The sequence below is a fragment of the Eumetopias jubatus genome, unplaced genomic scaffold (assembly GCF_037043125.1).
Source record: "Eumetopias jubatus isolate StellerSeaLion01/CBP00866 unplaced genomic scaffold, mEumJub1_p1.0 scaffold_17, whole genome shotgun sequence".
In the NCBI taxonomy this organism is placed as follows: domain Eukaryota; kingdom Metazoa; phylum Chordata; class Mammalia; order Carnivora; family Otariidae; genus Eumetopias; species Eumetopias jubatus.
Genome location: NW_028274823.1, coordinates 35,634,592 through 35,658,845, shown reverse-complemented (window position 1 = coordinate 35,658,845; position 24,254 = coordinate 35,634,592). Strand labels below are relative to the sequence as shown.

General features: G+C 42.5%; 1 protein-coding gene and 1 pseudogene across 4 annotated transcripts in view; one reads left to right on the top strand and one right to left on the bottom strand.

The window, feature by feature from the left end:
* IDE (insulin degrading enzyme) overlaps positions 1 to 23,085 on the bottom strand; it is a 98,447-nt gene extending 75,362 nt beyond the window's left edge. For 3 of the 4 annotated variants that reach the window (XM_028098436.2, XM_028098438.2, XM_088019793.1), the window contains exon 1: positions 22,934 to 23,085. In XM_028098436.2, the coding sequence (XP_027954237.1) occupies positions 22,934 to 23,031 (98 nt within the window). In that variant the 5' untranslated portion in view covers positions 23,032 to 23,085. Of the gene's footprint in view, positions 1 to 22,393; positions 22,628 to 22,933 lie in introns of those variants that run through there. The other variant, XM_028098437.2, reaches the window with a different exon arrangement.
* On the top strand, positions 14,784 to 15,014 carry LOC114205159 (small nuclear ribonucleoprotein G pseudogene; annotated as a pseudogene).
* Positions 23,086 to 24,254: the final 1,169 nt, after the last annotated feature.

Here is a 24,254-nt window from a genome sequence, read left to right as displayed (position 1 = left end):
TTGTGGAAGAAATGAGGATTGGATCAACTGCAAATCCCAGAGATGGGAGAGCTCTCTGGGTGAGCTGATGATCATCATTTGTCTTCTTCCCTGGGGGTATTTGCTAATTTTGAATACAGACTGAAGATCACACTTGGCCTAAGAAGAAAGACTCTACTCAGCAAAGATAATCAAGGCTTTGGTGGGTGCCTGAGTTTGGTGTGACAGATTAAAGGCTCAAGATGCCCCAAATCCATAGATGATATTTGTCAGAGATTTTCTGAGCTATCACTACATATCCACCAGAATGGTTAAAATGAAAAGGATGGAAAATACCAATGATACAGAACTTATAGGGTAACCCAAACTCTCATACACTGCTAGTGGGAATGCAAGTTGGTACAACCATTTTTTTAAAAACTGGCAGTCTAGGGGCACCTGGGTGGAGCAGTCAGTTAAGCATCCGACTCTTGGTTTTGGCTCAGACCTGATCTCAGGGTCGTGAGATTGAGCCCAGCATCAGGCTCCACACTCGTTGGGCTCCACATTCAGTACAGAGTCCGCTTGGGTTTCTTCCTCCCTCTCCTTTTGCCCCTCCCCCCACACGGGAGCGCTCTAAATAAAACCTTTAGAAAAACGGCAGTCTACACTAAAGCTGACAATATGACATAACAATTCATAAATCAGATACATACCTGAAATAAATGCATTTATATGTTCATAGCAATACAATTCACAATAGCCAAAACTAGAAACAATCAAATGTCCATTAACAGTGAAAAGATAAGCTGTGGAATATTCACACAATGAAACAGTATACAACAGTGAAAATGAAAAGCTAGAACAAGGCACAATAAGGATGAATCTCACTAACATAAGGTTGAGTGAAAGAAGCTTTATGCAAAGACTAAATACTGTATCCTCCCATTTATATAAAGTGCAAGAACAAGTAAAATCAAGCTAAGCCTTTTGTCAAGATAGTGGTTTCCCTTGGGGGCATGGAGCAATGATTAGAAGGAAACATGAGGGAGGCTTCTGGGACACTGGTCACATGTCGGTTATACAGATATGTTTAGTTTGTGAAAATTCATCAACCTGAACACTTATATTTCAATTAAAAGTTTTTTTAAAGAGTTTTTAAAAATAGCAAACATAATAAAATAAAAGAGGAAGGAGATACATGAATTACTCAAGGCTAATATTATCATGCACAAAAAGTCATCTTGGAAATGGTGCCACATGGAAACTGAGAAGTAGCTGTCCAAAAGCAAACAAGTGCTAAACTAGGAAGGCTCACCAAGAAACAACAGTCCAATTAACATAATTATCTAACCCTTCTCAGGTGTGTCTTGAGACAACTATTTCTGTTGATGTCATCTTGGCCAGAAGAAACAGGAGGCCCATATAAGTACAACATGAGTCAATTTAACTAAGTCAATAATAAAGTAAGATGTTAAATATTTTAACTCAAGTCTTCAGTCACTAAGTATGATATGAAAACTAGCTTTGGAGTAATTACTTACTTTAGACCTCAGTTAAGATTTAAAAATAAAACTTGATACTCCCGGCAACCAACCAAGTTTTGCCAATCAAGAGTCACGTGAAGGAGCACCTGGGTGGCTCTGTCACTTAAGCATCTGACTCGTGGTTTTGGCTCAGGTCATGATCTCATGAGTCATGAGATCAGGCTCCCTGCTCAGAGGGGAGTCTGCTTGGATTCTCTCCCTCTGCCCCTTCCCCCCACTCACTCACACTCTAAAATGAATAAATCTTTAAAAAAAAAAAGTTATGTGAGGTGGGGGTGCCTGGGTGGCTCAGTGACTTGGGTGTACAACTCTTGGTTTCGGCCTGGGTCATGAAATCAAGCCCCACATTGGGCTCTGTGCTCAACAGGGAGTCTGCTTGAGATTCTCTCTCTCCCTCTCCCTCTATCCCTCCCGCCTAGGCCCTCCCTCTCTCTCTCTAATAATAAATGAACAAATCTTTAAAAAAAAAAAGTCATGTGTTCATATGAGTCTGTTAAACTTGACAGAGATAACTACAAGTCCATCAGACTTGAGCAGCGTTTATAGCATTTCTCTTGTTAAGACAGGTATAAAACAAAACAAAACAAAACTTCATCAAGGCACAGTGTCTGGTACACAGTAGGCACTCACAAATGGTAACCTTGTATTATAATCATCATTATTATGGTCCCACGGGAGTGATATGCAAACAGACCCACCTCAGTAACCACCATGTTATTACCAGCGTTCTTATTATATACTCATGCAAATTCCAGTTGTATGTTGTCATCTCTAGAGGTCAAAAACATTCACCGGACAGGCTGGTAATAGCACGGTACTTTATAAGACTATCAGAAAAACAGGTAAATAATTATCCCTTTATAATTGCTATAGGCAAGCCACTGTTTCTGTCAGTGGTTCTCAACAGGTGACAATTTTGTGGGACATCTGGCTATGTGTCACAAATGAATTGTCCCAACTAAAGGGTGAAACTGGTAGTGAGTAGAGGCCAGGGATGCTAAGCATGCTGCAATGCACAGGACAGTCCCCACAACTAAGAATTACCCAGCCCAAAGTGTCAACAGGGTCAAGGGTGGAAGACACTATTTTATAGTTCTGACTTCATCATCCAAAAATAATGGATGTGGGGCACCTGGGTGGCTCAGTCAGTTAAGTGTCTGTTTTCTGCTCAGGTCATGATCCTAGGGTCCTGGGATTAAGCCCTGCATCGGGCTCCCTGCTCTGCGGGGAGCCTGCTTCTCCATCTCCCTTTGCTGCTCCCCCTGCTTGTGCTCTCTCTCTCTGTCAAATAAATAAATAAAATCTTAAAAAAAAAATAATGGATGAGAACCACTGCAACCAATTCAATCCACTTAAAATAAAAGCAGGAGATAGCCTCATCAAAACAAAGAAAGCTGGGGCGCCTGGCTGGCTCAGTCAGTTAAGCATCCAACTCTTTTTTTTAAAAATTTTTTATTGTTATGTTAATCACCATATATTACAGCATTTGTTTTGGTGTAGTGTTCCATGATTCATTGTTTGTTCATAACACCCAGTGCTCCAAAGCATCCAACTCTTGATTCTGGCTCAGGTCATGATCTCAGGGTCCTGGGATCAAGTCCACCTCAGGCTCTGTGCTCAGCCAGGAGTCTGCTTGAGAATTCTCTCACCCTCTACCTCTGCCCCGTCCCCGCTGCTCATACTCACACGTGCTCTCTCCCTCTCAAATAAAATCTTTAAAACAACAACACAAAGTGAGAAGGCACTGACATTTTAGCACAAGGAAAGAAAAGGAACCACACACCAGTAGAAGCCCATATTGCTCAGAAATCAAAACTTATTAGCACTAATAGGGATTTTGAAGCTACTTAGTTTGATGTCTAGTAAAAGGAGGCCCATGCAAAGTAACCCATTCAAGATAACAAAGCCAATCTGTGCCAAAGAGCGCTTTACCTCAGACCTTCTGACCACCAGACAGAGTGACTTTTCCACTACATCACAGACTCCTAAGAGAACAGAATTACAGAGCAAATAAGACATTCTGTCACCAGATGGCAGTCTGGAGTACAAACTCAGAACCAGGAGTCAAGTTCACTGCTATCTTCCCAGGACAGATTCTGAGCTCAAGAATGTTACCCTGGGGTGCCTGGATGGCTCAGTTGGTTAAACATCCAACTCTGGATATTCCTTCTTGCTTCGTCGAAAATTAGCTAACCATAGAGTTGAGGGTCCATTTCTGGATTTTCTATTCTGTTCCACTGACCTATATGTCTGTTTTTGTGCCAGTACCATACTGTCTTGATAACCACAGCTTTGTATAGAGCTTAAGTCCAGAATCATGATGCCTCTAGATATGCTTTTCTTTTCCAGGGTTGCTTTAGCTATTCAGGGTCTTTACAAATTTTAGGATGGTTCAATATTTGCAAATCAATCAACATGATATACATCATCAACAAAACAAAGAATAAAAACCATAGGATCATCTCAATCAACGGACGCAGAAAAAGTACTTGACAAAAATCCAGCCTCTGTTTGTGATAAAAACTCTCAACAAAGTGGACTTAGCAGGAACATACCTCAACATAATAAAGGCCATATATGAAAAACCCACAGCTAACATCATATACAATGGTGAAAAACAGAGTTTTTCACCAAGACTAGAATGTCCACTTTTTTTTTTAAGATTTTATTATTTATTTATTTATTTGACAGAGAGAGAGAGAGACACACAGTGAGAGGGAACACAAGCAGGAGGAGTGGGAGAGGGAGAAGCAGGCTCCCTGCGGAGCCAGAAGCCCAACGCAGGGTTTGATCCCAGGGTCATGGGATCATGACCTGAGCCTAAGGCTTAACAACTGAGCCACCCAGGCACCCCTAGAATGTCCACTCTTCCCTCTTTTATTCAAATAGTACTGGAAGTCCTAGCCACAGCAACACTAATAATGAAATAACAGAAAGAGAAGCAGTCCACAAATTCAACGTAAAACCCATGAAAATATCAATAGTATTTTTCAGAGAACCAGAACAAATAATATTAAAATTTGTATGGAACCACAAAAGACCCAAAACAGCCAAAGCAATCTTGAGAAAGAAAAACAAAGCTGGAGTATCACAATTCCAGATCTCAAGATATACTACAAAGTTGTAGTAATCAAAACAGTATGGTACTGGCAAAAAACAGACACATAGATCAATGGAGCAGAATAGAGAGCCCAGAAACAAATCCATGCTTATTTATAATGGTCAATTAATCTACAACAAAGGAGGCAAGAATATACAATGGGGAAAAGACAGTCTCTTCAACAAATGGTGTTGGGAAAACTGGACAGCTGCATGCAAAAGAATCTTCCTTACACGATACACAAAAACTCAAAATGAGTTAAAAACCTACTTGTGTGACCTGAAACCATAAAACTCCTAGGAGAAAACATAGGGAATAATCTCTTGAACACCGGCCTTAGCAAAGTTTTTCTAGCTATGTCTCCTCAAGCAAGGGAAACAAAAGCAAAAATAAACTTACCCCAAAAATAAAAAGCTTCTGCACAGCAAAGGAAACTATCAACAAAACATAAGGCAATCTATTGAACAGGAGAAGACATTCACAAACGATATGTCCAATAAAGAGTTAATACAAAATATAGGGACACCTGGGTGGCTCAGTCGGTTAAGCCTCTGCCTTTGGCTCAGGTCATGATCCCAGAGTCCTGGGATCAAGTCCTGCATCGGGCTCCCTGCTCAGAGGGGAGTCTGCTTCTCCTTCTGCCTGCCACTCCCCCTGCTTGTATGCACAGACTCTCTCTCTCTCGGACAAATAAATAAAATCTTAAAATATATATATACACAAAATATATAAGAAAGTATACAACTCAACACCAAAAAACCAAATAATCAATTTAAAAATGGGCAGAGAACCTAAACAGACATTTTTCCAAAGGAGACATACAGACGAAAAGATTCTCAACATTACTAACCATCAAGGAAATGAAAATCAAAATCACAGTGAGGGGGGCGCCTGGGTGGCTCAGCTGGTTAAACACCCGCCTTTGGCTCAGGTCATGATCCCAGAGTCCCGGGATCGTGCCCTGCATCGGGCTCCCTGCTCAGCGGAGAGTCCGCTTCTCCCTCTCTCTGTCTTTTTCTCAAATAAATAAATAAAATCTTAAAAAAAAAAATCCACAATGAGGGGCGCCTATGTGGCACAGTCAGTTAAGCATCCTGCTCTTGATTTCAGCTCACATCATGATCTCAGGGTTGTGAGATCAAGCCCCACATCGACTGTGCACTCAGCAGGGAGTCTGCTGGAGATTTTCTCCTACTCTGCCCCTCCCCCTGCTCTCTGTCTCTCCCTAATTAAAAAAAAAAAAACCCACAATGAGACAGCACCTCACATCTGTCAGAATGGCTAGAATCAAGTGTTGGTGAGGATGTAGAGAAAAAGGAACCCTCATACACTGTTACTGAGAATATAAATTGGTGCAGCCACTGTGGAAAACAGTATGGAAGTTTCCTCAAAAAATTAAAAATAGAAATACCATATGATCCAGCAATTCCACTACTGGTTAGTTACCCAAAGAGAATAAAAAGATATATGCACCCACACACACACACCAAAAAAGATACAAGCACTCCCGTGTTCACTGCAGCATTATTTACAACAGCCAAGTTATAGAAACAATCAAAATGTCCGCTGATAGATGAATGGATAAAGAAGAGGTGATGTGTATATATATATATACATATATATATGCATATATATATGGAATATAAGGGAATATTACTCAACCATAAAAAAGAATGAGATTTTGCCATTTGCAACAACACAGATGGACCCAGAAGGTATTATGCTAAGTAAAAATAAGTCAGAGAAAGACAAATACCATATGATTTCATTTATATGTAGGATCAAAAAATAAACAGCAGAAAAAGACCCATAAATACAGAGAACTGGTGATTGCCAGAGGGGGAGGCACGTTGGGGGATGGGCAAAATGGGTGAAGGAGAGTGGGAGATCTAGACTTCCAGCTAGGGAATGAACAAGTCATGGAGATGAAAGGTACAGCACAGGGAATATACTTAATGGTATAGCACTGTACGGGGACAGATGTAGCTACACTTGTGGTTAGCACAGCATAAGGTATAGACTTGTCCAATCACAATGTTGTACAACTGAAACTAATGTTAACATTGTGTGTCAACTCTACATAAAAAAATAGATGTGAATAATCAAATGTTAAATTATGCTTATTAAACTCTGTTTCAAAGTCTATAAAAATATCAATACTAAATTTAAAAAACTTTACCTCAAACATTTAAAAAATGTAGAATATACAGCAAATAACTTTCACAGGACAAGGTTTCACTGACGTGAAATGCTTTTTCTTTATAATGCCAGGAGCAAGCTACTGCTTTCCTCTAGAACTGACTAAATCTAAAGCTCTTCAATTCTATAAAATTAACTATCAGGATTTTAAATGCACTCAATTCCATGTTGCTTTAAGACAAATAAACATTTGCTTTACTTATCTAATCATCTGTCGTCTCCACTAGAAGAACTGGGATTTTTGTCTCTGCTGTTTACTGTTATAGCCACAGCACTTAAATTAATGTTGACACATATTAGTTGTACAGTAATTTTTACTTTTGATTTATAATTCATGAAAAATAGAGGAGCATTAAAAATAGATCTTGGGGCACCTGGGTGGCTCAGGCAGTTAGGAGTCTGCCTTCGGCTCAGGTCATGATCCCAGAATCCTGGGATCGAGCCCCGCATCAGGCTCCCTGATAAGTGGGGAGCCTGCTTCTCCCTCCCCCTCTGCTGCTCCCACTGCCTGTGCTCTCTCTCTCAAATAAAATCTTTAAAAATAAATAAATAAATGTAGATCTTGTGACCCCACAACAACTTTACTATTTAAGCTATTTTTCTTATCTATTTTTAGCTCACTAGGACCAGCTTCCTCAAAAAATCCATTCCTAATAAAAGACAAATAAAATGAAAACTGATGCTAATAGAACAGTAACAGAACTAATCACAGTGGGATTTCCAAAATGTTAAATAAAAAGAATTTTCCGTGAAAACAAACACAAGACTCAGTTCCAGTGGAACTGAGCCTTTGTTCTGCAGAGCTCTTTTCCACCACACTTTCCTGTCCCATATGTCCAGTCCCTTTTCAAACCACCTTAGTTCCTATGAATAACTCAGAAACACAAGAAATCTTTAAAACACACTTCTACCTCTAATTTCTTTATAATAAGAAAACACACACAAATCCTGCTTACTAGCTACACTGACAAATTGTGAGCAAAACTAAGTCAAGTTCATGACTAGGGCTCCCCCTACTTCCAGGAGCCCATGTCTCTGGACAGATTCGTCCAACATACACTAAACTCCTACGATGTGCCAGACACTGTGCTAGGTGCCAGCAATACCATTATAGGGAATCTTTGCATCTTCAGAGGTCTTGGCTCCAAATATAACTCTAGAGGTCCTAAAATAGCCTGTAGTGTTGGACAAAGAATCACCATGTTAACCGGACTGGAACCCATTCTGCCTACTAGACCCTGGGAGCATTCCTAAAAAATCCAGACATTCTTTTAGCTGCTGGTGTTAACAGCATAGAGAAAAATGGCAGAACTTAGAACTAGAAGGATCCCTTCTTCAAATGAGGAAACTGAGGCCCAGAGTTTTAAGGATCACTTACCTTTTTTAATTCTTTATAAGCACCTGCCCTCTTAAATCAAGACCTATCTTGAACAAATCTTTATTTTTCCAATGCTACCCTCTTCACCTGCATCTTCACATCCAGTTTCTCCAGGCCTTCCCGTAGGCATAATTCTCCTCCACTAGCTTCTTCCTCTTAGTCACCAGTACCAACTTCCCTATTTCTCCTACCACACTTCTGTTCAACCCTGCTCTTTCCAGCTACTACCTAATTACTCCAATTCAATACCAACACTTTTTTTTAAAGATTTTATTTGAGAGAGAGAGAGAGCACGAGCCAGGGGTCAGAGGAAGAGGGAGAAGCAGGCTCCCCACGGAGCAGGGAGCCCGATGTGGGGCTCGATCCCAGGACCCCGGGATCATGACCTGAGCCGAAGGCAGCCACTCAACTGACTGAGCCACCCAGGCGCCCCAATATCAATATTTTTTTCAAAGTCACTCTATAGGGCTCCATGAAACTTGGCTTCTATTCCTTCCCCTTTATTTGCAGGTTACCAATGAAATGGTCTTTGGTCTTTTCCCAAGGCCCCAGTCTGCTTAAAACCTCTCTGGCTGGGGGCACCTAGGTGGCTCAGTCAGTTGGGCATCTGCCTTCGGCTAGGGTCATGATCTCCAGGTTCTGGAATCAAGCCCCAAGACGGGCTCCCTGCCCAGTGGGGAGTCTGCTTCTCCCTCTCCCTCCCGTCCCTCTCCTGCTCTTTCTCACTCTCTCTCCCTTTTAAGATTTTACTTATTTATGAGAGAGAGAGAGAGCACAAATAGGGGGAGCGGCAGGCAGAGGGAGAAGCAGGCTCCCTGCTGAGCAAGGAGCCCGATGCAGGACTCGATCCCAGGACCCTGGGATCATGACCTGAGCCGAAGGCAGATGCTCACCTGACTGAGCCACTCAGGCGTCCATAAATAAATAAAATCTTCAAAAACAAAGAACAAACCAAACCTCTTTGGCTGGACACTTCTAACCATTCTGCATCTGATACCATCCTTCTGCCTCTCTAACCCCCAACCTCTCCAACTCTGTTTCCTCATCCCTAAATGTCAGCATTCCTCAGGGTGTAACTTGGGCCCTCTGTTTCTCTACAGATATTTCCCATATACCCATCCATCTCAGTGTCTTCAACCATCACCTCTACACACAACTATCTGATGTAGAAAATCTGCTCAGACCTTCTTATCAAGGTCCACCCATATTTCCAATGCTTCAAACCTCCCATTCACTATTCAGCAGTAGCTCCAGACTCAATATCACCAACTCACCATACACCATGCTTATCCCGTCCAAAACCTTGTTCTGACTTCCCCATCTCTACTACAGATGCCAAGCTACCTCTAAAGTAGTAAATAATATGATGACCAACCCCTGAGGTTCTTGAGTGAGCCCATCTGGATTAACTTCTGGCTAAGCCACTCACTAGTATATCCTTGAGCAAATTAATCTCTTTGAGCCTCAATCTCCTTATCTGAGAGAAAGAAAAGAAACACAGTATCTCTCTCACAGAACTATTGTGGCCATTAAACAACACATGGGAAGCTCAAAATACAAGGCAAAACACATAACAGGCATTTAATAAATATGAGCTACTAAATCTTTTATGGTTCACATTAACAGCAACATCAAGAGCCTCACAGCTGAGTCTACTTAGCCTTCACTGCAGCTTAGTCTTGTTCTAGGCTCCTTAAACAGTGGAAATTTTAGACACTCCCATTCAGGAATCATCAACCAGGTTGTGATCTTTAAACTGAACTCTTTCCTTAACTACAATCTGCAAACTGGATCACCATTTTGGTTCTGGGTATTTAAGGACTGCTCAATCTTGTCCACTGCCCTGAGGGACCCTGAGTCACCTATCTTCCCGATGGTTAAAGGCTGGCTATGAGACGGTTAACAGTGCCTACGAGACTGCCCCACCCCTGCACCTGACCAACCTGTTCTCTTGGCATGACTTTAGAACACCAGCCCCCCACCAGCCAGGACCAACGTCTCACCTAACTGGACTTCTCCCCACTGCCTGGAGGTGAATCTCCCCACAAGAGCCTTCCCTACCCTGGTGGCCCCCCTAATCAAGGCTCATCTCAGCACTAATCTGAAAGTCACTTAGGACCAAGACCTTAGGCCTCTGGGATTCCTCCATCTCCCCCCATACTCAATCAAAGCTGCTGAAATTTCTTTCACACACACCCTCTGCAGACACTCTCCTTTCCTTATTATATGTACTTTTTCTTTATCCTTTGTCACTGCCTGCATTTCAACTGTGCTTCCAAAAAACAGCAAGATTCATCAACAAAAATACAGTTTTCATATGTGACTGTACTGCTCAAAAGGCATTAGACTCTCTACTTCCTAGAGGATAAAATCTACTGTCCCTTGATTATATTGCGATTTTTCCTACTTCTGAGCTTTTCCTAACACTATTCCTTTAAAATATCTTCTCTTCCCCTTCTCTGTTCATCCAAATTTTTTATTTCTTTCAAAGACGTTTGCTCAAAACCCCATGCTCTCTGTGAAGCCCTCCCTGATATCAATGGTAGAAGAGCATTCTGAGCAGAGGGAAAGCAGTACAAATAATCTGAGTCAAGTAAATAGACCAGTGTGACTAGAATAGGGTGAGAGTAATTATTTTGGAAACAAGATTAGAGAGGTGATGAGAGGCCAGCTCCCACGGGGCCTTCCTGGCTATTATAAGGATTTTGTCTTTAAATACGAGCAAAATGGGGATCAACCGGAAGGTTTTAAGCATTCACTAGCGAAGATATGGGACTTGGATTTCAAAAAGATCATGCTACCTGTGGTGACAAGAACAACCTATACAGAGAGAGGCAAGGGCAGAAGAAAGGAAACTGATTAAGAGGCTATTACAGTATCTGGGTAAAAGAGTGTGATTAGAACCAGGGTGGTGGCAGGCAGAAGCGGTCTGAATCTGGATGTATATGCTGACTGATGAGGGATATGAAAACAAGAAAGGAGTTAAGGATGACTCCAAGTTTTTAGCCTAAACAAGTGGAAGAATAGAGATGTTATTCACTGAGATGAGGGAGAAAATCATGGGAGGAGCAGGTTTTGAACATGGTAAGTTTAAGATATATAGGTCATCCAAGGGAAATGATGAGTAGGAAGTTTATTACCTAAATCTGAAATTCAGGGGAGAGAGATACATTTGGGAACTACTGGAATACAGATCAGGTGGGTTTCACAAAACATTAGTGATGATAATAGCTCTGTAAGTGCTCTGCCTCATGTGGTAGCCATGAGTCACATGTGACTTGAAATGCAGCTAGGGTGGGCGCCTGGGTGGCTCAGTCGTTAAGCGTCTGCCTTCAGCTCAGGTCATGATCCCAGGGTCCTGGGATCGAGTCCCACATCGGGCTCCCCGCTCAGTGGGAAGCCTACTTCTCCCTCTCCCACTCCCCCTGCTTGTGTTCCCTCTCTCACTGTGTCTCTATCTGCCAAATAAATAAATAAAATCTTAAAAAAAAAAAAGAAAGAAATGCAGCTAGGGTGACTGAAAAAGTGAATTGTTAATTTTCATTAATTTACATTTAAATAAGTATATGTGCCTCATGACTACATAGTGGACAAAGCATATATAAATAATATTTAAAGCAATGTGATTGAATGAGAACCCTAATTGAGTGTAGGGAGAGAAGATGTCCAAAGACTGGGTACTGGGGCATGCCAACAACATGGATTATTCGTGGTAGGAGGAAAAAAAAAAAGAAACAACCCAAATCTCCATCAACAACAGAGTAGAAAAATAATCAGTGGCATATTCACATAAGACTGCCATTCAGCAGTGAATGGATATACCTATGTGAACCTCAAAACAAGGTTAAATGAAAAAAAAGTAACTTAGAGGAGAAAATTTTCTACAAAGATCAAAAGCAGAAAAAACTAAAAAGTATACTGTTTAAGAATATATTCACTTCCGCTTTTTCTCCTTTTCGCCGCCATCCTGGTGTGTGTGGATGACTGTTCCTCACCATGTCTTCTCACAAGACTTTCAGAATCAAGCAATTCCTGGCCAAGAGACAAAAGCAGAATCCTCCCATTCCCCAGTGGATTCAGATGAAAACTGGTAATAAAATCAGGTATGGGGCGCCTGGGTGGCTCAGTCGTTAAGCGTCTGCCTTTGGCTCAGGTCATGATCCCAGGGTCCTGGCATCGAGCCCCGCATCGGGCTCCCTGCTCCACGGAAAGCCTGCTTCTCCCTCTCCCACTCCCCCTGCTTGTGTTCCCTCTCTCGCTGTGTCTCTGTCAAATAAATAAATAAAATAAAATAAAAAATCAGGTATAACTCCAAGAGGAGGCACTGGAGAAGAACAAAGCTGGGTCTATAAGGCATCACACATCATGATGACTCACCTAATTGGCACACATATTTAAGCTGCATGAAGATCATGTGTTCCTATCCTATCACTCTTGTAAACATCCCTCCTACCTGGCCAACAGACATGTTTTATCAGGGAAACAATTTTTTCTGTTACTATGCCTCTACACCAGGTAGGTTGGTTCAGTAACAAATGTGAGACAAAAAAAAAAAAAAAAAAAAGAATATATTCACTTCCTCAAGAAACAAGAAAAGTCTCAAACACACAACCTAACCTTACACCTAAAGGAGCTAGAAAAAGAACAGCAAATAAAGCCTAAATCTAGCAGAAGAAAAAAAAGACTAGAGCAGAAATCAATGACATAGAAATCATAAAAACAGTAAAATAGATCAATAAAACTAGAAACTGGTTCTTCGAAAGAATTAGTAAGATTGATAAACCCCTAGCCAGACTTATCAAAAAGAGAAAGGACCCAACTAAATAAAATCATGAATGAAAGAGGAGACATCACAACACTGAAGAAATACAATTATATGAGAATATTATGAGCAATTATATGCTAACAAACTTGGCAATCTGGAAGAAATGGATAAATTCCTAGAAACATATCAATGACCAAAACTGAACCAGGAAGAAATAGAAAACCTGAACAGACCCATAACCAGCAAAGAAATTGAGTCAGTAATCAAAAATCTCCCAACAAACAAGAGTCCAGGGCCTGATGGCTTCCCAGGGGGATTCTACTAAACACTTAAATAAGAATTAATACCTATTCTTCTGAAACTGTTCCAAAAAATAGAAATGGAAGGAAAACTTCCAAGCTCATTCTATGAAGCCAGCATTACCTTGATCCCAAAACCAGACAAAAACCCCCTAAAAAGGAGAATTACACACCAATATTCCTGATGAACATGGATGCAAAAATTCTCACCAAAATACCAGCTAATAGGATCCAACAGTACGTTGAAGGATTATTCACCACAACCAAGTGGGATTTATTCCTGGGCTGCAGGGGTAGTTCAACATCTGCAAATCAATGTGATACACCACATTAACAAAAGAAAGGACAAAAACCATATGATCCTCTCAATAGATGCAGAAAACGCATTTGACAAAATAAAGCATCCTTTCTTGATAAAAACTCTCCGCCATGCAGGGATAGAGGGAACAGAACTCGATATAAAAGCCATGTATGAAAGACTCACAGCAAATATCATCCTCAACGAGGAAAAACGGAGCTTTTTCCTGAAGGTCAGGAACACAACAAGGATGTCCACTCCCACTACTGTTATTCAGCAGAGTACTAGGAGTCCTACCCTGAGCAACTACACAACAAAAAGAAATAAAAGGCATCCAAATCGGCAAAGAAAAAGTCAAACTTTCACTATCTGCAAACAGTATGATACTCTACGTAGAAAACCTGAAAGACACCACCAAAAAAACTGCTAGAACGAATACAGGAGATTCAGCAAGGTCTCAGGATATAAAATCAATGCACAGAAGTCAGTTTCATGTCTATACACTAACACTGAAGCAGAAGAAAGAGAAATCAAGGAATCAATACCATTTACAATTGCACCAAAAACCGTAAGATACCTAGGAATAAACCTAACCAAAGAGGTAAAGGATCTGTATCCTGAAAACTATAGAACACTTATGAATGAAATGGAGGACGACACAAAAAAATGGAAAAGCATTCCATGCTCATGGACTGGAAGAACAAATATTGTTAAAATGTCTATGCTACCCAAAGCAATCAACACATTCAATGCAATCCCTATCAAAATACTATCAGCATTTTTCACAGAACTGGAACAAATAATCCTAAAAATTGTATGGAACCACAAAAGATCCCAAATAGCCAAAGTAATGTTGAAACAAAAAACAAAACAAAACAAAACAACCAAAGCTGGAGGCATCACGATTCCAGGCTTCAAGCTGTATTACAAAGCTGTAATCATCAAGACAGTAGGGTACTGGCACAAAAACAGACACATAGATCAATGGAACAGAAAACCTGAAATGGACCCTCAACTCTATGGTCAACTAATCTTTGACAAAGCAGGAAAGAATATCCAAAAGAAAAAAGTGTCTTCAATAAATGGTGTTGGGAAAACTGGACAGCCACATGAAGAATGAAACTGGACCACTTTCTTACACCATACACAAAAATAAATTCAAAATGGATGAGGGGGGGGAGCATGAGGGAGGCCACGAATTCCATTTGGAGGCATCTTTGAGCTCGCTGAGTAGACACCATGAACAAAGCTCACCCTCCTGAGTTGAAAAAACTTATGGACAAGAAATTGTCATTGCAATTAAATGGTGGCAGACATGTCCAAGGAATACTGCGGGGGTTCGATCTGTTTATGAATCTTGTGATAGATGAATGTGTGGAGATGGCAACTAGTGGGCAACGGAACAATACTGGAATGGTGGTAATACGAGGAAATGGTATCATCATGTTAGAAGCCTTGGAGCAAGTATAAACAATGGGTGTGTTCATCAGAAGAAATCAACTGCTTGCACACGTCCCCTCCATAGTACCTGTTTTACTACAATATAAAAATCAGGTCGTGTGCATTTTCATATTGAACTTTTTTGTTAAATAAACTTTTATAATAGTAAAAAAAAAAATGGATGAAAGACCTAAATGTGAAACAGGAAATCATCAAAATCCTAGAGAACACAGGCAGCAACCTCTTTGACCTTGGATGCAGCAACTTCTTGCTAGACACATCAAAGGCAAAAGGAAATTACTGGGACTTCATTAGGGTAAAAAGCTTCTGCACAGCAAAGGAAACAGTCAACAAAACTAAAAGGCAACCTAGGGAATGGGAGAAGATATTTGCAAATGACTTATCAGATAAAGGGCCAATATCTAGAATCTATAAAGAATTTATCAAACTCAACACCCCAAAAACAAAAAATCCAGTCAAGAAATGGGTAGAAGACATGAGCTGACATTTCTCCAAAGACAACATACAAATGGCCAACAGATACATGAAAAAATGATCAATATCACTTGGCATCAGGGAAACACAAATCAAAACCACAATGAGATACCACCTCACACCAGTCAGAATGGCTAAAATGAACAATTCAGGAAACAACGTATGTTGGTGAGGATGTGGAGAAAGGGGAACCCTCTCGCACTGTTGGTGGGAATGCAAACTGGTGCAGCCACTGTGGAAAACAGTATGGAGGTTCCTCAAAAAGTTAAAAATAGAACTACCCTACAATCCAACAATTCCACTAGGTATTCATCCAAAGGACACAAACATACTGATTCCAAGGGGCACGTGCACCCCAATGTTTACAGCAGCAATGTCCAAAATAGCCAAAATATGGAAAGAGCCCAGAAGTCCATCAACAGAAAAATAGATAAAGAAGATATGGCATAGGGGCGCCTGGGTGGCTTAGTCGTTAGGCGTCTGCCTTTGGCTCAGGTCGTGATCCCAAGGTCCTGGGATCAAGCCCCACATCGGGCTCCCTGCTCCGCAGGAAGCCTGCTTCTCCCTCTCCCCACTCCCCCTGCTTGTGTTCCCTCTCTTGCTGTGTCTCTCTCTGTGTCAAATAAATAAATAAAAATAAAAATAAAAAGAAGATATGGCATATATATATACAATGGAATATTACTCAGCCATCAAAAAGAATGAAATCTTGCCATTTGCAATGACATGGACAGGACCACAGGATACTATGCTAAGCAAAATAAGTCAGTCAGAGAAAGACAAATACCATATAAGTTCACCCGTATGTGCAATTTAAGAAACAAAATGGATGAACATAGGGGAAGGGAAGGAAAAATAAGATGAGAACAGAGAGGGAGGCAAACCATAAGAGACTCTTAACTCTAGGAAACAAACTGAGGGTTACTAGAGGGGAGGTGGGTGGGGGGATGGGGTAACTGGGTGATAGGCATTAAGGAGGGCACTTGATGTAATGAGCACTGGGTATTATATGCAATTGATGAATCACTAAGTTCTACCCCTGATACTAATAATATAGTATATGTTAACTAAATTGAATTTAAAAATTTAAAAATAAATAAAATTAACATATTTCTATCTTCATGACAGAAAAAAAAGAATATATTCAGATTGATAAAGTATAAAGAAAATCAAGGGAATTATTATCCAAATACAGGATAACACCATCTTTCCAGAAGAGGGAGAAGGTTGCAACTGGGTAGGTAAACACAGAGAGCTTCAAAGTTACTGGAAATGTTCTATTTCCAGGGCACCTGGCTGGCTCAGTTGGTAAGTGTCTGAATCTTGACCCCAGCTCAGGTCTTAATCTCAGGGTTTTGAGTTCAAGCCCCCTACTTAAAAATAAAAAATAAAAAAAGGGAAATGTTCTATTTCCTAAACTAAGTGTTTATTATTTTTTATCCTATATACTCTGCCATGTATGATATTAAGAGTAAAAAAAATATGAAGTAGTATAGGGTTAAATGTCAATGGATGTTTCAAAATCTCGAATAAATCTTTAAGTTTAGAAAAAGGAAACACAACTGTGTGACCTAAATAAGTTCTAAAAAAGAATGAAAGATTTAGTCATATAAAAGAAAAGACAGAGGGCATTTGAGAGTTGGGAATGAACAGTTCGTGTACAAGAGACAGGGAATTGGTGGGTCTGACTAGAGAAGAGGAAAGTTAGGTTGAAAAGTTAGGCTAGGGCCAGCTTATGAGATGCCTAAATGCAGGGTCAAGAAGTTTGGACTTGATCTTTATTTTTTTAAAGATTTTATTTATTTATTTGAGAGAGAGCATGAGAGAGGGGAGGGTCAGGGAGAGAAGCAGACTCCCTGCTGAGCAGGGAGCCCAATGCGGGACTCGATCCTGGGACTCCAGGATCATGACCTGAGCCGAAGGCAGTTGCTTAACCAACTGAGCCAGCCAGGTGCCCAGGACTTGATCTTTAAATAGTGCAGAACCATTGGTGGTTTCTAAGCAAGACAATGGCATGGGGAAAGTGGTATATTAGAATTAATTGGTTGATAAGATCAAGTAGTAGGGAGACAGGAGTCTGGAAAAATCAGTTACAGAGATATATGTACCACTGTTTACTGCAGCATTGTTTCCAACAGCCAAGGTATGGAAGCAACCCAAGTGTCCATCCATAGATGAATGGATAAAGAAGACACACACGTATATACATACAATGGACTATTACTCAGCCATAAAAAAGAATGAAATCTTGCCATTAGCAACAATAGATGGATCTAGAGAGTATAATGCTAAGTGAAATATGTCAGAGAAAGACAAATAGCATACGATTTCACTCATATGTGGAATTTAAGAAAAACGAAGAAAAAGACTCTTAGGGGCACCTGGGTGGCTCAGATGGTTAAGCATCTGCCTTCAGCTCAGGTCATGATCCAAGGGTCCTAAGATCAAGCCCCACGTCGGGCTCCTGGCTTAGCAGGGAGCCTGCCTCTCCCTCTCCCTCTGCCTCTCCCCCCGCTCATGCTCTATCTCTGTGTCTCAAATGAATAAAATCTTGAAAAACAAAAAACAAAAAAACAAAACCAGACTCTTATAAGAGAGTGGTTGCCAGAGGGAAAGAGGGAGGAAAATGGGTGAAATAGGTGAAAGGGATTAAGAGTACATTTATTAACAATGAGCACTGAGTAATGTGTAGAATTGTTAAATCACTATAATATAACATTATATGTTAACTATACTGGAGTTAAAATATATATATACAGAACTTGTAGATGTGAGATGTCAGGGAAGATAATCAAAGCCTAAACTAGGAGGATAATGGAAGATTAAGTTTTACTCTAAGAAACTTTAGGATGAAAGACTGAAGAGTTTGGTCTTCAGAACAGACAGTGAGAGAAAAAGAGATACAAAGATTAATCCGATTCTGAAGCTAAACCAAGGAAATGATTAATACCAGTATTTGCAAAACTAGGGAAATCAACAGAAAAATGGTTTTGAAAAGAGACCATTCATTAATTCACGCAATAAATATGTCAGGCAGAGTGTGATACCTTCCCCTGAGGGAGCAGCTTGTGGGTCCCATCTTTTTTTTTTTTAAACAGTTGCACTTTTTTTTTTTTAAAGATTTTATTCATTTATTTGAGAGAAAGTGAGAGAGAGAGAGCACAAGAGGGGGAGGGCCAGAGGGAGAAGCAGACTCCCCACTGAGCAGGGAGCCAGATGTGGGGCTTGATCCGGGGACTCCAGGATCATGACCTGAGCTGAAGGCAGCTGCTTAACCAACTGAACCACCCAGGCGTCCCCAGTTACACATTTTTAATAGGCAAAGAGAAACTATACAGTTCTTTGAGGGGAATAAAAGCTTTTATAGGTTTTAATGCTACAACAATTTCTAAGTCCCACTTTTAAAAAAGAAAGAGTACTATACGGCACCTGGGTGGCTCAGTTGGTTGGGCTACTGCCTTCGGCTCAGGTCATGATCCTGGAATCCCAGGATCAAGTCCCTCATCGGGCCCCCTGCTCCGCGGGGAGTCTGCTTCTCCCTCCTCCTCCCCCCCTCATGCTCTGTCTCTCTCATTCTCTCTCAAATAAATAAAATCGTAAAAAAAAAAAAAAAGGAGGGCGCCTGGGTGGCTCAGTTGGTTAAGCGACTGCCTTCGGCTCAGGTCATGATCCTGGAGTCCCGGGATCGAGTCCCACATCCCGCTTCTCCCTCTGACCCTCTTCCCTCTCGTGCTATCTCTCATTCTCTCTCTCTCAAATAAATAAATAAAATCTTTAAAAAAAAAAAGGAAAGAAAGAGTACTATAATAAAAATATTGAGCTGCTTTTCAAAATAAATTGAAAGAGGCAACGATGCAAAAGTGGAGCTGATTAGTAAAAGATCTTAAGGAGTGGAATTACTATTTGACTGAAAGCTTCTTGAGGACGAATTTATCACTGATTCTTTGCATCCCTCACAGTGCTGAGCACACTGCAGTGAGTGATCACTACCAAATAGATATTCAAATGATGGCTAACGGAACAGAGAAGAGTGAGAGCGGACTCAAGAAAAACCAAGTAGGAATGCCCTACCCAAGCCTCCACCCAGCATACCTAGAGGATCTACCCCTGTGAAAGTGCGTTAGCCCTGTCACCCTGGCTGAAGGTAGGCTGATTATCTGGCTACCTCTTTAGGAGATTTAAAATACCAATAGAAAAACAGAAAGGAAATCAATTCTTATGAAAACATATATTGAAATTCTGCTCCCCACACTACTCCCTGGTAAGATTATCCCCAACCCTAACCTTAAAGGCAGAAAGACAGAATGTAATTTTTTACTGTGTAGGGTTTGGGCTAATGCTAATTAAAGATACTCAAGGGCATCCTTTCCTTTTAGACCATTAAAAGATATTTTTCTAGTTAAAAGTAATTTAAAAGCCTGGGGGCACATGGCTGGCTCAGTCAGTAGTAGAGCATGTGTCTCTTGATCTCAGGGTCAGCAGTTCAAGCCCTACGGTGGGTGTAGAGCTTGCTTGCTTACATACACACATACATACATACATACATACATAATGCTTATACCGTTAAAAAAAAAAAGTAATTTAAAAGCCTAGATCTTAATAGTCCATTTGGCATACCACTGTTACCTACACCCATAGAACAGAGAAATGCAAAGTAGAGCTGCCTGCAAAGTGAGAAGCCCGATGCACAGGTGTTCCAAGTAGTTGCCAGGGACTGGGCTATTACTTCTAGGTTCCCCCAACAGTTCAGATAATTACACACAGCCCCAACTTATCCAATATGGCTAAATAGAGGACAATGACCCGGCTTTTTAAATGACTAAATCTTACGCAAATGCTTTAAGACCATCTCTTTCTCAAAAAGTTAGAACAGGGATGAATGCCTCAACACTGGCAAAGGCAGTATTCCAGCTCAGGCTCTGGCTCCAGACGGACACGGGTTAAATCCCAACTCTCCCAGTAAATAGCCCTGTAACCATCTCTGTTACTATATCTCCCCACTCTAGGGCACCTGGGGTGGCTCAGTCAGTTAAGCGTCTGCCTGAGGCTCAGGTCATGATCCCCGGGTCCTGGGATCAAGTCCCACATCAGGCTCCCTACTCAGTGGGAAGCCTGCTTTTCCTGCTGCAGTTCCCCCTGCTTGCTCTCGCTCTCTCTGATAAATAAATAAAATCTAAAAAAAAAAAAAATACATCTCCCTACTTTGCACAGTAGAATTACCTTAAGATTTGAATATGGGGTAGATTTAGACGGTAGTTTTCCTTCCTATAACTATACCCTGATCCCTTTGACTGGACCTGTATTTTCCTGAATAGCCTCAACCACTAATTTTTAATGCAGAGCTTTCTAGATGGTTAAACTCATTCATTATCTTTGATTCTCCTGAATTTCCTTCTTCAAGAACAACCTTATCTTGAAGCTCTGGCAGTTCAACAACCCATGCCCTGAACTTCATCAGTGAAAGTGAAGAGCAATGGGAGAAAAGCACAGAGAAAACTGGATTGTAGGTAGAACGTACAAACCTCTTTGTTGTATAAAACTGGTGCTTTCTTTAAAATCCCAAATTCTGGAACAGCTGGCTGGCTCAGTTGGTAGAGTATTTGACTCTTGATATCAAGACTGTGAGTTTGAGCCCCACAATGGGTGTAGAGATTACTTAAAAATAATATCTTTAACAAAAATAAATAAAAATAAAATCCCAAATTCTGTACACTGGAGACAATATGGAGCTAAGCACAGCCTATTAGCAACAAATTAAGTACAAAAAAATTCTGACCTGAAAGAGGCCCACAAAGGTACCCAGCCTATACTCACCACTCCCACTTCTTTATCTAAACTCAGGGATCTTTATCCATGTTGTAGTGGATTTTGCATAGAGTGGGAAAGAGGGAAAACAAGTTCCAAGATTTTTCATTTGCACTTGGCCTTTTTAGCACCATTATTACTACCACCCTAGTTCAGTCAGGAAAGACTAAGTCCCAACCAATTTCTCTGCTTCAGGTCTCTCCACTCCCTTACAACCTGTGCATAGCACCAAACTAATTTCCTAAATTACCAGTTTCATTAGATCACTCCCCACCTCAAAAACTCTTAACAGCTCCCAATACTATGCACTGGAAAAGCCAACTAACATTCAAAGCCCAGGCTAGCATTATCCTACTTTTATAATACACAATTTGTTTTCTTCTACTTCCCACACAGAAATTCTCTAAGGCTCCAACTAGACTAATCTGCTCACTGTCCTTCCCCGACCCCAAACTCTGCATGCCTAGGCTGGATTACACACCACTGCTCACCCTCCCACCCACTTTCTGCTTTTCCTTCAAAGGCCAGCCCAGACCCCCTCCTCTATCTCCGCCCTAAATTGTGCTCCCAAAGCACGCACTGACCAGACTGACCATCTTCTGACCCTAGTCAAACACATCCTTTTTAGCTGACTATACTCTCCTGGCATCTTAATCCGCTCAAACGAAATCAAAGTTCCTTGGAAGGCAGACCACACACTTACACAGAGGGTCTATCACAGTGCCCTGCACTTTTTAGGTCCCAGATATTATTAAAACCAGAGGAGGGGTTCAAATGATACGTCTAAGTAGGGCAAGACCATACTGCCCATCTTTGCCAATTCCTCTCCATTCACAGTAAAGGGCAGCGCTCGCTACAAGGCTACGTATTTCTAGTGTACACTGAGCGGCAAAGTAGAGAGAGCACGCCACCGGATGGCAAAAAAAAAAAAAAAACACCCGCGTCCCCATCCTGGTTTTTGCCACAAGCCCTGCAATTGGGAAATCACACAATCTCTCTGGGCCTCGGTTATCTCAGGTGTAAAACAAGGGAGTTGCTTTGATGGATCCCAAGGTATCCTTCGGCTCCCGAATCCCCCCGGACAGGAAACCCAACACTCGTCTACTCACTAAGACGCGGGCAGGCAAACTTTTACGGTTCCTAATGCAGGCATTTCCATATAGTGGAAACTCCGTCCCCATGGAAAAAAGCAAGGCTGAGAGGAGGGTGAGAAGCGGTCTTCCTAGACTCGGATTCCTTTACCCCATGACCAGGGGCAGTGGGACTCAGGTTCCCGGCCCCTCACGGGCAGACTCCCAGGAGAGTGGCACAGCAAGGCTCCCGGGAGCCGGCCGGGGTCACTCCGTCCGCGCCCACCGCACTTGTGACACACGGCCCGTGACCCCGGGTCACAGTCCCCGTCCGCCCTCACCGGCCCGAGGGGCGCCCTCCTCTCCCGGCAAGGCCCCGCGCTCCCGCCCGGCTGGCCGCCCTTCCGGGTCCCGGGGCGGCCTCTGCGCGGGCGTCCGGGCCCCAGGCCGGCGGGACTGGCGGCGTAAGGGGCGGCGGCGGCGGCTTTAAGTGCTGAATCACCACTTTGCAACCCGAGCTCCAAACCACCGTGACCCGCGGGCCCCGAGGGCCCGGGCGCTCCGCTCCGCTCCGCTTACCCACAGAGGCGCTCCGGGGACAGCAGGCGGGCGCCGAGGACGGAGCGGAAGGTGCTGGGCCGCGCGGAGTGCAGCAGCCACGCTAGCCGGTACCGCATACCCCAGCGCAGCCGCCGGGAGCACCGCGGACGCTTCCTTCTTGCGCCGGGAGCCGGCCCTGCCCACTGCGCATGCTCAGTCCGCCGCGCCGCGCCGCCTCCCGGGAGCCTCTGAGCGGCCGGCGCTCCGGGTTTTGCCTGGAACCCGTCAGGGTTGGGGAGCCGGGCGTCCCAGGCCCGAGCCGGCGAGCGGGACGGAGTCTGGCCGGGGAGCGGCGGGAGCCCAGCAACCAGGCTTTCCCTGCAGGGTCACACGGGGCGCACGTGGGAGGGCGGCGAGGTGTACCTGGCTAAGTGTATGTAGGGGGCAGAGTCTCACGAATATTGTAAGAGCACGAGGGGCCATGTTTGCGGAGGCGCCCCCATTGGCTGTCGCTCTGGGCGGTGCAGGTGCTGGAACGACGTCCGAGGATTAGGCGGCCTCACCGCGAAAGATTCTGCGGTGGGCGCGCGGCCCGCGGGCTCCCTCTAGAGCGCGGTGGGCCCCGGGGGAAGATAGGTCACGGGGGCCACGAGAGGGAGGCGAGGACCTGGGGGAAGTTAGCAGCCCCTCACAGAGCAAGGGGGAGATGGGACTGGCCACGGCGAAAAAAAGCTTCCGTGGACTTTCAAATCCAGAGTAGAAAGTCCTACTCTGTACTAGTGCCGTATTAAAACACCACCACACACACATATGTATATAGTACTTCTATTGTCGGTTTACTTTAGTCACTATTTATAACACGAGACTTTTTCCCCCGATGGCTTTATGGTGTTGTGCATCCAAGAACAACCTAATAGTTGTTAGGGATCTGACTTTCGATTACATTTCCATTTTACGGGGGTCTTTAGAGGAAAGTGCCATTAGGGATAGTGACTCCCTAGCTTGAGTACCTTTAAGTCTCCGTCGTGGCGGGCCTAGGGCTGCAGTCATAATGCTTTGAATCCCATTATTGCTTCAAATAGGAATTCAGGAGGAGGTTCCCTTAATCAAATGGATGATTCATTAAAGAGCTACAGAGATTAAAAAAAAAATACAGTTTCAGCTAAAGGCAAACGTTGGATGGATGGAAACTGAGGTACCAGAGATGAGGAAGTACTCCTAGTGCAATGTAGGGTAAAATTCCACAGTATTACATTCTAGCCTCAACCCACCTCTACTAGTGTCCTGTAGCTGCCTGAACAAATTATCACAAATTTAGTGGCTTAAAACAATATAAATTTATTCTCTCACAGTCTGGAGG